The following is a 12,880-nucleotide window of genomic DNA, read 5'->3' on the forward strand; positions in this document are numbered from 1 at the left end:
GTTAAGTGTTAGAATAAATTGCAATTTCTGTCTAAAATTGCAGAACAGCGGGCATATATATACAATATATATTTCTAAAAACATGTGTAAGAACTTGTTGCTCTCAACAGATTTATAATGTATCGCTGTACATTGAAGTGTAATGGTGTACTTGTATGCTTGATGTATGTTGATTTGTACAGTTATCAGGTCTACTTCTTCTTCTTCTTCTTGCCTTTCTTTCCCTTGCCTTTCTTTCCTTTCTTACCTCCATCATCATCTTCATCACCTTTTGCTGCCTTGGCACGTTTCTTGCCAAGAGGAGTTTTTTCATACCAAACCTAACACACCAACCATGTGTCTTACGTCACATATGACGACCACTAAACACTGAACTACTGTCCATTAATCTGTCCATGCATTTGTCTGTCTGTCTGTCTGTCTGTCTGTCTGTCTGTATGTCTGTCTGCCTGCCAGACGGAAACAAGATCGTTATGCACCACTCTGTAAACAAATATCGAGTTTGGGTTGGTGGACAAAATTACATATCACTGAAGTTGGTTCGAGAGGTCTTCTAAACATCCCAAGCTTACAATCAATAGAAAAGTTTACCAAGTCACAACAATCACGAAAGTCGTTTCTTTTCCTTCTACATAACATCTGCAGAATTGTCATCGAATGCTCATATGCAATATGGTGCAAGTGGGACAAACCTGACTGGATAGAAACTGACTTGTTTTCATAGATATCATAGAAGAAATGTTAACGTTATAAATAGTATATGTAGTGATTAGATAGTATCTAGTGGTTCATTGTTAGTTTCTGCGCCACATCTGTATGTGATGACAGGGCCACAGATACGCTCATGCATTTATGGGAGAATAAAACACTGCCTGTCTGTCTTTATTTCACTATTGAACACAAAAAGCAAAATTTTACAAAAACACTATAGGTAAAAACTGCTAAGCTAAATGTCTATCTACTGAGACATACAAATCAAATACTACTAAAACTCTAATGAATGATGTTCTGAATGTCTGTCTATCTGTCTGTCCTTAAAGAAATATATTTTCCTAAATCAGAACCGTTACAAGCTATATCAAACTATGCAACTCTTAATTAACTGTCTGTCTGTCTGTCTGTCTTTGTTTCATATTAATTATTGAGTTATATTGGATAAGTTAATTAGTTAATGGTTCCACACAATACAAACAAACAACACTTACCCTGAACATCTCCTCTTCTTCAGAATAAATGGGATCGATTTTTGCTAACGCTGGAACAAATTCTGATGCTACAAGCGGCTTTCTGCTCAACTGCAAGTACAACAAATGCGTGAATGAAACAACTACAAGCAAGCTACTAAACTAAACTTCCAAACCTGAGCTATCCGTCTATCAGTCAATACTTCTTTACAAGCTGCATTAATGTGGCCAGCAGTGTAACCATCAGCGATCTTAGCTAGTGAGCTGAGATCCAACAGTTGAGTCACTCGACCATTATTCTTTGGAATCAAGTTATTCCACAGCACTGCGAAAAAGCAAATGGTTGTACAACAAAGTTCCAGTGCAGATATCTATACTACCATATCGAGATGGATAGCTTGGTCTTGGAATAAGAATTAGTTTCTGGTAGACTCCACACAGACCTTTTATTTCTGCATCAGCAGGATGCTTTGAGACACCCATTAGTAAAACACGATCTTCTGGCTTGACGTTCTTCAGTGTTTTAGGAAGGTCTTTCTTGACTCGTTTTGCATCAGTCTAATTCAGAGAACAAAACAGTACATTTAGAAAGCTCATAACCTTCTAACCTTCTTGATAGTTTAGATATGGCTGATCAAATTTGCCTACCTGTAAGCTAGTATATTCACCCATCTTTTGTTTACGGGCCCACCTGCATGTCTTCTGCCTGATTATGATTATCTGTGTTCCAACTATGTGTCTGTTCTCATGCCTTCTAGCTGTCTGTCTGTTTACCTATCTGTCCATCCATCCGTCCATCTTTCTGTCTGTCTGTCTGTCTGTCTGTCTGTCTGTCAAATAATCATATACTTTTATACATCAAAGCTAATACATGTGAAACTAAAGTAACAATGTCACAACTACAACAACAGATTACACAAATAGATAACAAGTAGACCTACAAACAAAAGGCTAGATTCTACAGCTAAGTACAAGTTAAGCAAGTCAGAAGAAATGATAATATCAGAATCCAAAAAGACCAGAGATGATGACGACAGAACCCAGAGAAGATGCACTAAGCCACAAGAGCAAGGTAAGGCTGCGATAATCCCAGACGCTGAAGTCCCCAAATAGACGACGAGACAAAGAGAAAGACGAAGACCAAACGATGATGACGACAGAATCTGGAGAAGACGCACTAGGCCACAAGGGCAAGGTAAAGCTGCGATAATCCCAGACGCTGAAGCCAGTCTTTCTGTCTGTCTCCCTGTCTGCCTGTCTGTCGCATGTCCATCTATCTATGAATTGGTCATCTGGCCAACTGCTTGGTATGTTCCTATACCTTGTCTCCTTTTGGTGCTTTCTTCATCCACGTTTTTTCGGCATCACCAATATACACAACTGATGGTTGAAGAGCTTTTGCCACCTTGAATACCATATGCAACATCATGTTAAGACCTGCTTTGCCCGGATATCGACCAGCAATGTTTGCAGGGCTCAAGTCAAACAAATTAGACCCTGTCTCTGTGCAAACTGCGTGTACGAGCATTTTCTTGCCAGTCTGACGAGGTCCACAGACTAACACAGACTTTATGTGGGGAGCTTTCTCATGAACAGCCTGTGAACCTGTGCACAGATACAAAGACATAAATAAATGCATTGTAGAGCTAACCAATGTACAACAACAATAACAAACAAAACTGTAAAACAAGGCTATCAAATTATTAGTAAAGAATTCTACTCACTCCACAATTAGTTCCTTTTCTAGCAACTTAAGAGGGTTTTCAATCTATTTCCAGATGTTGATATTGCACGATAACTGAATTATGTGACTGCATCACTAACTAATGTATTAAGCTACATTAGAGTATAATAACATACCAAGTGGCAAAATGCAGTATTCTGTAATGACCCTTCTCACATCTGCCAGTGAAGGCATTGGTTCGATGTTTGACTGTCGAAGTGTCATGCCAAGATAACTAGCAATCAAACACGCCTTGTTACATGTCAATTAATTAATACACACACACACACACACACACACACACACACACACACACACACACACACACACACACACACACACACACACAATTCACAAGCATAAAATCGTACTTAAAGTCTCCAAAAAATTCAGACATTTGAACCTTTGGACATCGAACAATTATTCCTTCTCTTACAAGCTCTTCATACAGTGAGTCAATAGTCCTGTCAAATGATGTCTCAATGATTAAACATGGCAAACATCATGTCTGTTTCGTTACCTGTCAGCTGTTAGATCCTTGTCTTTCTTTCCCTTCTTTCCTTTCTTCCCACTCTTTTTTCCCTGTTGATGCATGCACAAAGTGTTACATATCAAGCCATCCATAATCAAACGTTTTATACGTAAAAATTTGTTGCCAATCAAATACAGCAAATGTCAGCTACTTAGAAATTTTCTTGTCCATTTGAAGCTGCATGCACTTTGATGTTTGCGTTGTTGCGCTTGTTACAGCTAGCATACAACTACATGAAGCGTATTTCACAATAAGCCATCCAACGCATTTACATGTGTAGCTGTACGTGTGTCTCAATGCAAACAAGTGCATGCAATTTTACAAATGCAACTAACATAACCTACATTTGACTATGGAAAGTGTTCATCTGCATTTACAAAATGAAAAATTAAAATCTAAACATTCTTGCTTTCAAAAGTTATTGATATTTGCAGATGACCATAAACTATATATAATGTGAGACGTACAGTATATCTGGATTTTAATTTTGTTCATCATTCTGCAGCAACTTAAAATCAAATGGTAGAACAACTGCTTGCCTTCTTCTTTTTCTTCTTTCCACTCTTCTTTCCTTTCTTGCCTTTTGCTCCTTTATCTCTGTCCACAGCCTGATATCATAAAACATAACTAAGCAGCAATGGAAATAAGTAAAGATCAATCTTACCAATTTCAAGTTCTTCAGCTCTTCTCTCATCAAAATGTCAACTTGTACTCGAATCTCATCCTCAAGTTCGATGCTATCAAACAAGCAGTGTAGCTTTTCTAATAGAAACTATAGCTGCATACTACGTTCCAAGAGACACTGAGCAATGACTGACAAACAGACAAGAAACAAGCAAGCAAATAGGTACACACTTGCAAATATATTGATTTGCACACATGCACAAGCACACACACACACACACACACACACACACACACACACACACACACACACACACACACACACACCTAACAGACAAAAAACAAAAATACTTACAGTCCACAGATAATTGTCTTCTAAAAGACTAAAAATCTCTTTCATAGAGCAGGTATATTCAATAACTTACCGTTTGTCAGCTTTAATCAATTCAACATCATGCTTCTGCTCAAAATTTGAAGATTCATCTTTCTTCTGCCAAACATCTACAAAGCAGAAAGCGCACATCACTTACACATTCTTTGCGCAAGAAACTATGGCTGTCTATACAATCACTGACTGAGTCCGATTAATTAAACTAAACACTCACTCATTCCATTCTTGAGTCTGTATGTGTTTGACTTGGAGTGCTCAAGAAAGTAATTAACAGATTTATCAATCAATGACACAAAACATCAGGAGAAGAGCCCATGCATGCAAAAGCCCATAATAGTAATAGCAAGTCTGGTGTGTGTGTGTGTGTGTGTGTGTGTGTGTGTGTGTGTGTGTGTGTGTGTGTGTGTGGTGTGTGTGTGTGTGTGTGCGTGTGTGTGTGTGTGTGTGTGTGGTGTGGTGTGGTGTGTGTGTGTGTGTGTGTGTGTGTGCATGCTCACTTTGATATGATTGACAGCTCTCCGAAATAGTTGGCATAAAGTTCGATGGAAGCATCTTCCACCCTGGCTCTTCTTCTTCTTCGCCCTTTCCTTTTTTGCCTTTTCCTTTCTTTTTCCCTTTCTCTTTCTTTTCCTTTTTTCCTTTCTTTCCTTTCTTTCCCTTTTTGCCCTTCTTCCCTCCCTCATCCTGTTGCATATGTTACAACACTGATCAATACACAGCACCACCTATGTACTGCAACAATAACAACTTGCCTCTTTCTTTTCTCCCTGAAAGAAAGAACAATTAATTAATTAACTCACACTCTTCCGTACCAGTTTCTATAGCCTGCATTACATTCTAGTTTGTAAAAAGCAAGCCCTTAAGCTTACCTCCATGCCTGGCTCTTGCTTTTTAAAGATAACAGCTGAGCCTCCAGCCTCTTCGTCAGGGTACTCAGGAAACTTTCCAGTTGCATCTCTAATAGAATAAAAAAGCAGTACTTGATAATTGCTTTCACACACACACACACACACACACACACACACACACACACACACACACACACACACACACACACACACACACACACATGATCTACCTGACTTCAATGAACCATTGCCGAATCTCATCCTGCATGCATTCACGCATGTCCGGCCCTTCAACCTCTCGTAGCCGTGTCTTGACTGAAACTAATGCCTAAACATAAATACAACCATTCGCAAGATGTCGACAAAAAATCTACCATCACACTCACATCCTCATAGCTATTCTCATTGTCTTCCTGAACAATTCTCCTTGATGCCTAAAACAGTGTTTCAATGTATGCATAAGAGCATCCTTATCCTTATGTTATTCAGTAACCATTATCTTCTTTAACTGAGTTTGGGGAGTATGTTTCACAGACTTTAGAGCAGGAAGAGCAACCTGATAATGAAAGATAGAGCCATCTAATAAACTTTATAACATAATTATGCATTTCTACCATGCCAACAAAAATTAACTCGTCCGCCCTCATCTTCCTCGTTTTCTTCCTTTGAGAGTATCCTTTCCACATCTACGTACACCACACATGTTGTAAGTTCTAACAGGCAACAAGTCAGTAATCTCAATCTTAATCAATACTAACTGTTGTTATGGTCTGTCCAAGGCATACATGTACATGCATACAATTTACTGATTGTCTATCTGTACGTGTCATTTATTACACTGTACTGTACCTTCTGTATAGTAGTAGCAGCAGCATCAGGTGGTGGTGGTTGTTTATTCGTCAATGCTGCTTGTTCTAAAAGTTCTTGTTGTGCTCTACGTTAAACAATCCACAAATTCACATAAACACACACTAATTCACATAAACACACACACACACACACACACACACACACACACACACACACAACACACACACACACACACACACACACACACACACACACACACACACACACACACATGCACACACACACATGCATGCACATGCACACAATCCATCCATCAACGCACAAAGCAAACAACTGATACAACCCCCATAGTCAACACAACAACATATCACAAAAAGAGACCAACAATTAAGTTTACATACAGTATAATTGTAATATTTCTAATATCCTAACACACATACTTGATGTCAACCAACAGCTTCGCTCTCAGTCTTCCCTGCCTTGCTCTCTCGTGTAGTTGAATCAACTGAACTGCCTCAAAAATACTCATCACCGGTTCTTCATTTTTGTCCTAAAGTAACAATTAACACACAATTGCAATCTACACCTAACACATACACATGTATTGATTCAAACATCTTTAGTCTCTTGTGGCCCCATCTTTGCAAGAATCGTTCCAAGCATCTTCTCCCTCTCTTTCAAATGCCGAGAACTTGAACGAAGGAAATATTTGGGAATTGGCATTTCAATATCAGACTGCATTCACATGCAAAAAAGTAATGTAGTTCATGTTATTTACTCTGATAGTTAATATGACTGACTGGTGTGAGTTTAAGATCAGCAAGTACATCATCCAAAAAGTGAAATTCCGAGTGTTCAAGCAACACCATTTCATTCTTGACTTCCAAAATTCTAAGGTAAAATTGTACAATCAACGTAAGTAAAAATACAAACATGGCATACACAAAGTATAATCAAACAGTCATTTATGGACTCAAGTGCACGCATATACACACATACACATGCACACGCACACACACACACACACACACACACACACACACACGCGCGCGCACACACACACACACACACACACACACACACACACACACACACACACATGCATGCATGCATGCACCCACATGCACAAGCAATTCAATTGATTAAGCAAGCAAACAAGCAAAACACAATACTTCAATAAAAAGACAAAACAGTACTGTACAAGCAAATTGGCAAAACTAGACAACTAAATGTACCTAAAATCTTGTACTCATACCAACAACTGCATTAACTGGATCATGCAACTTACCTGCCCATCACTCCATCTAAGACATGTCGAATAACTAGCAGTTTTTGTGGATGTACAATCTACAGCCACAGAAAATCAAATATTTACTATCGTATTGTAGCTTAAATTTGAAATATAAAATTTTACTGTGTATTTGAACAGACAGACAGACAGACACAGAGCATAAAATAACAGCCCAATAGCCGACCAAACGACGTCTTTGGCCAAACAAATGAGAAGATTGCACGGCCATTTAACATTAAAAAATTGACAAAAATGGCATGCAGCTATGGCTCTGAGTGGCTGATAAATTTTAAATCTTTAGTTTAGGGTCTGCAGACAGACAGACAGACAGACAGACAGACAGACAGACAGAGGAGGATGTTCTGTCTTCCCTGGATAGTCTAAGACCTGCATTCTCAAATGTTGGTCTTCAAATTTCTACCAACAAGTATGAAATCTACTCTCCTTCTGGGTCTCTAAGATCTTGTAGATCTGATCTTAATAACATTTCAGTAACTTTTCACGGGACAACGATTCTTGGTGCTCCCATTGGGAACAAGCAATATGTATCTGCTGTCTGTTGCCAATATGCTGATACGGGAAAACAGCTGTGTACACAGCTGAAGGAGCTGGATGAGGTGCAAAGTGCAATGCTCCTTTTAAGATTCTGCTACGTTCCACATTTAAACCATCTAGCACGTTTGATCCTTCCTGACTGGCTTCAACCTGCTGCTGAGCTTCACAACACAATAACTAGAGACACTTTTACTCATTTGATGGATTATAACAATCTTCTTGACCATTCATGGATGCAATTAAGCTACACTGCCAGTCAAATTTGGTGGATTTACTATGACATCTTGTGGCTTCATCTCTCGTTCTGCGTTTATTGCTTCTGGGTTTATACAGTGAAAGAACTGCCGATTCGATACCCAGACCTTCAGTCAGCTCTGCATCTTCTAATCAGTTCAAGTGATAATGGGGGGTCATTATAGCACTTTCCTTGCATCAGGCGTGCGATGATAAAATAGATAATCAAATAGGCAAACAGAAAGACACAAAAACAGATACACAAACTAACAGACGACACACACACCGACAAATATCACAAAACAGTGAGAGGAAAAGCGCACAACACAGACGCACGCAGCACACAAACACCCTTGCTACAAAGAGACAGAACAGGAAATCCTATCCACCTGATCATAACACTGTTCCAAATGTCTGAATATCTGTATGTAACGCACATACAACACAGCAACTGTCTGGAACGCCACAATCCGGTCCTGCAATTGCAATCACAAACAACTTATCAAACAAGTCAGTGTTTAATTATATGCAAACGTAGCAGGCTACCTTCTCTGGCTTGGGAGGAGCGGCCGGCATTTCTACCTCAAGAAGGTCGTTCAACTCTGTTTGACAGAGATCCCATTGCTTGTTGTACGTACTGCTCGAAAATAAAGAATATACAACAGTGATAAAATGGTTTAGCCATTATGATGTGCACTGACGCGTGAGACATGATGATAAGCGCTTGAGAGCGCTGCTGTGTCGTCGCTAGGAGGTTGCTATGCTGAAGGCTATACGCTTGCGCAAAAGCAGCCTCGGATTCCGGTCACACTGCGTACAGTCTGCATGCGCGTGTGCACTTGCTGTTTGCTTCCAAGGTTTACTTACAATTCATAACTATACACTGTATAAAATATACTTTCATGTATAATATCATTCTAAAATTTAAAAATCGCTAATTTTAAACAAATTCAATGTGTGTTGTCCTTTCACGAACTGTCCTGTTGACTAATTGACTTTTCCCTACTTCTTTCCATGTTTGCAAACCTTGCTGCGTGAGGTCGTAAGACCTTAGGATTAACAAGCAAGCGTTCCACAGGAGCACTAACGTCGAAATCCGGTCTTATTCCAGCAGCAGATACTTTGTGTGCATTCCTTGCTGGTATGGGCAACTCAGAGTGATGAGCAGGCAATGGCTCAGTGAAGAAATATGGGTGAATCAATGCCTGCATAAATACGCAAATAACTATGTACTTTCATTTTGCAATCACAACAAACCAATTTTTTTATAAATATTACAAGTCTAAATTATTAATTAAATCTGACATGCCACACTGATTAATTATAATGTCATTCGTAAATATATAGATATATAAGCTACACTCATCAGTGTAATGTAATATATTTGCTGTTATCAGATTTCAATATGGCTAGATTTGATATCTACTAGATATCACTGCAACATATTCTGTGAGTGGCAACAAACACAATACATTACCTCTGCTGCTGATATTCTTTTTGCTGAGGAATAAACCAGAAATCGTTTCAGTAGATCTAACGCCTGATGTCAACACAAAGTCAAAAAACCAGTGAACAAACATACACATAAATCTACCAACATCAGGAGAAGCATCAGGAACAATTTGTTCGAGCGGGATTGGTAGCATCTCAGGAAATGTAATCTTGTTGAAATCTGGGAGATCTGTCATACCCTGTTAGCAAAGACGGTAATGGAAACGTACAGAGAAAGCATTATTAATGTGTAACAAAACAGCTTACAGGCCATACGTCTTCTGTTGGAGTACCCAGAATGCTCAATACACAAAATAATTGATTGATGTCGTTCTCTCCCTGGAGTGGCACACATATTACTGTCTTACACACACACACACACACACACACACACACACACACACACACACACACACACACACACACACACACACACACACACACACACAGACAGACACAGACACACACACACACACACACACACACACACACACACACACACACACACACACACACACACACAGACAGACACACACAGACACAGACACACACACACAGACACACACACACAGACACAGACACAGACACAGACACAGACACAGACACAGACAGACACACAGACACAGACACAGACACAGACACAGACACAGACACAGACACACACACACACACACACACACACACACACAGACACACACAGACACACACAGACACACACAGACACAGACACACACACACACACACACACACACACACACACACACACACACACACACACACACACACACACACACACACACACACAGACACAGACACAGACACAGACAGACAGACACACACACACACACACACACACACACACACACACACACACACACACACACACACACACACACACACACAGAGGTATTGCACACTGTAGGTCTGTGTGCCTTCAAGAATGGACAAACCCTAGTCACTCACTGAAAAGATTGGTGAGTTGTTCAACAGTTCTCCAAAAATGCATCCCACAGCCCTGAAATACATTTAGTATGATGTACATTCAAAGTATGAACAGTATAAAGTAATTAATTGCAGAACATTTTAGTCCATCCAATATGTTTCTTGTTGAGCTGTCTGTCAGTTTGTCTGTCTAGACATGCATTCAATTTCTCATCCTTCAGTCTGTCTGCCTATCTGCCTAACTTCTGTCTGTCTGTCCATCTGTCTGTCTATGCGTCTGTCTGTCTGTCTGTGTGTCTGTCTGTGTGTCTGACTGTCTGTCTGTCCAATACATATATTTGAAACATGAATGTCTAACTGTCTGTGAGTCTGTCTATCTGTCTGTGTCAACCCATGTCTCTGAGAGACTTACCAAAGGTCAACACCAGCATCATATTCTCTTGCACCATACAAAAGTTCGGGTGCTCGATACCATCTACACCAAACAGAAAAACACAATACAAATGGGGAAACAATGCAACTGTTGTAATGCTAATAAAAAACGTAAATATACCTTGTGGCTACCTGATGGCTATACAATCTACCCTGTTCATTAGAGAACACTCGTGCTAAACCAAAGTCAGCCAGTTTCAAATGACCAGATGAACTTATCAACAAGTTTGCTGGTTTCAAATCCTAAACAGTAATTAAAGCAGATGCTTAACACAACAACAACAACAACAACACAACAACAACATACACGATGCATAATTGAATTCTGATGGCAATGAGCAACACCTTTCATTAGCATCAACAGATAGCTCTTGATTTGTGCCTGAATATCAACAAACACATAATCAGAGCAGTTGCAACTGATCAGTAATATGTCCAGACGCACTTCTGTGAGTGGTTTGTCTACATTCCTCATCACTTCTGATAAATCTGACAACATGTACTCAAAAACGAGCACAAAACCAGTGCCATGAGGAAAGACATCTAAGAGTTTGACGATCTACACATTACGAATACAATAAAACACAAACAAACAACAATAGTAAAATTTGCAGTTGAGAGTTTGCAGTGCATGGCAAATCCGCGAGTGTTTCTAGCATTTTCATGGGAACACCCTTTGAGACTTGGACTGTAAATATCTGCTTGGTAACTTTTTTACCATACACACTTGGTAACAAAGTGGCTACACGACAGTGAAAATCGTACAGAACAAATCCACGAGTTCTACAGATGATAAATCTCCAAGGATTGGGCAAGTGCAAGGGGCACTGCCTGTACATCCAAACTTACTGTTTCTTCACGTTCAGTTGACTCTTTGCGGTACGTATTGAAATTAATATTAATTAGTTAATATTAATAAGTGTCTATACAAAAGCACAAAACAAAACCCTTTTACAAATCCTGGATCCTCTACTTGTTATATTAATTAAATTTTAGTTTTGTAGAGAGGGTCAAGCACCATATAAATCAATACTATTCATTTCATAATTGTTGTTTTATGAGAAGTGCTAAACTGACATGTTGATGTTCGCCAATTTCTTGCAGAGCTTTGATCTCTCTCATTAGCGTACTAGGTATTCCATCTTCTAGGCGTCTCAGTGAGATTTTCTTTATCGCCACAAGCTCTCCACTCTGCAGTCGCCAAACAAAGTCATCGACCGGCAAACTAGTGTGTAATTATTATTTACCTCAATATGCTTAGCTTTAGACACAATTCCGTGAGCTCCTTCACCAATGCGACCGAGAATGTGGTAGTTTTCCATCGTGATCACGTGATCGTACAAAATTGCAGGACTGGCGCATGCTCGGTTCACTCTGTCGGTGTCGAGCTCTCTGTGAAGACAATCCGCGCCCGGGATGACTAATCATGACATGCGACCAGTTTTCAAACTGACGAGCGCTCCCCGACGCTTTCTATTTGTCTGTATGTCTTGTCATCGTTGACTGTTCTGTTTATTTACTCTTGTTCATTTCATACGTTGCTCTCATTTCTCTCTTATTTTGTTTTACGTAATATATAAGTCTGCTTATGAGGATCTCGAAGTGCATCTGATTTTCTGAAGAAAAACATGCATGCGGATGGATTTCTGTCCAAGCCGGCTGAGGCGGATGTAAATTAGACTTATTTTATTACTTTAGATTCTGGAATTTTTGTCCACGTGTGATGAGGAAAGGCGAATACGAATTCAGGCATGTGTACTGAAACGCTACCCTGATGTGGACAGTCTATTATTATCTAGATTGTGTATCATATATTACACTTA

At 39.5% G+C, this 12,880-nt stretch overlaps 2 protein-coding genes across 2 annotated transcripts; both read right to left on the bottom strand.

The window, feature by feature from the left end:
• Window positions 1-7: 7 nt before the first annotated feature.
• On the bottom strand, window positions 8-8,958 carry LOC134197248 (dynein regulatory complex protein 11-like). The gene is made up of 26 exons (XM_062666532.1): window positions 8,894-8,958; window positions 8,739-8,829; window positions 8,582-8,668; window positions 7,401-7,459; window positions 6,913-7,003; window positions 6,728-6,847; window positions 6,553-6,662; window positions 6,152-6,236; window positions 5,917-5,988; window positions 5,796-5,858; window positions 5,689-5,736; window positions 5,533-5,630; window positions 5,324-5,411; window positions 5,207-5,221; window positions 4,952-5,138; window positions 4,489-4,564; window positions 4,104-4,176; window positions 3,979-4,047; window positions 3,428-3,489; window positions 3,279-3,371; window positions 3,045-3,142; window positions 2,506-2,789; window positions 1,565-1,742; window positions 1,361-1,509; window positions 1,206-1,295; window positions 8-320 (listed from the first exon to the last, which is right to left on the bottom strand). Exons 1-26 carry the CDS (start codon window positions 8,902-8,904, stop codon window positions 192-194), a joined length of 2,526 nt encoding a protein of 841 aa, XP_062522516.1. The 5' UTR covers window positions 8,905-8,958; the 3' UTR covers window positions 8-191.
• A 92-nt stretch (window positions 8,959-9,050) lies between these two features.
• LOC134197142 (cyclin-dependent kinase 20-like) lies at window positions 9,051-12,390 on the bottom strand. Its single transcript, XM_062666406.1, has 11 exons — window positions 12,305-12,390; window positions 12,135-12,248; window positions 11,503-11,616; window positions 11,365-11,439; window positions 11,179-11,300; window positions 11,038-11,100; window positions 10,647-10,698; window positions 9,951-10,022; window positions 9,791-9,883; window positions 9,670-9,732; window positions 9,051-9,397 (listed from the first exon to the last, which is right to left on the bottom strand). The coding sequence occupies exons 1-11, from the start codon at window positions 12,377-12,379 to the stop codon at window positions 9,161-9,163; spliced, it is 1,080 nt and encodes a 359-aa protein (XP_062522390.1). The 5' UTR covers window positions 12,380-12,390; the 3' UTR covers window positions 9,051-9,160.
• Window positions 12,391-12,880: the final 490 nt, after the last annotated feature.

The sequence above is a fragment of the Corticium candelabrum genome, chromosome 22 (genome assembly GCF_963422355.1).
Source record: "Corticium candelabrum chromosome 22, ooCorCand1.1, whole genome shotgun sequence".
Taxonomy (NCBI): Eukaryota; Metazoa; Porifera; class Homoscleromorpha; order Homosclerophorida; family Plakinidae; genus Corticium; species Corticium candelabrum.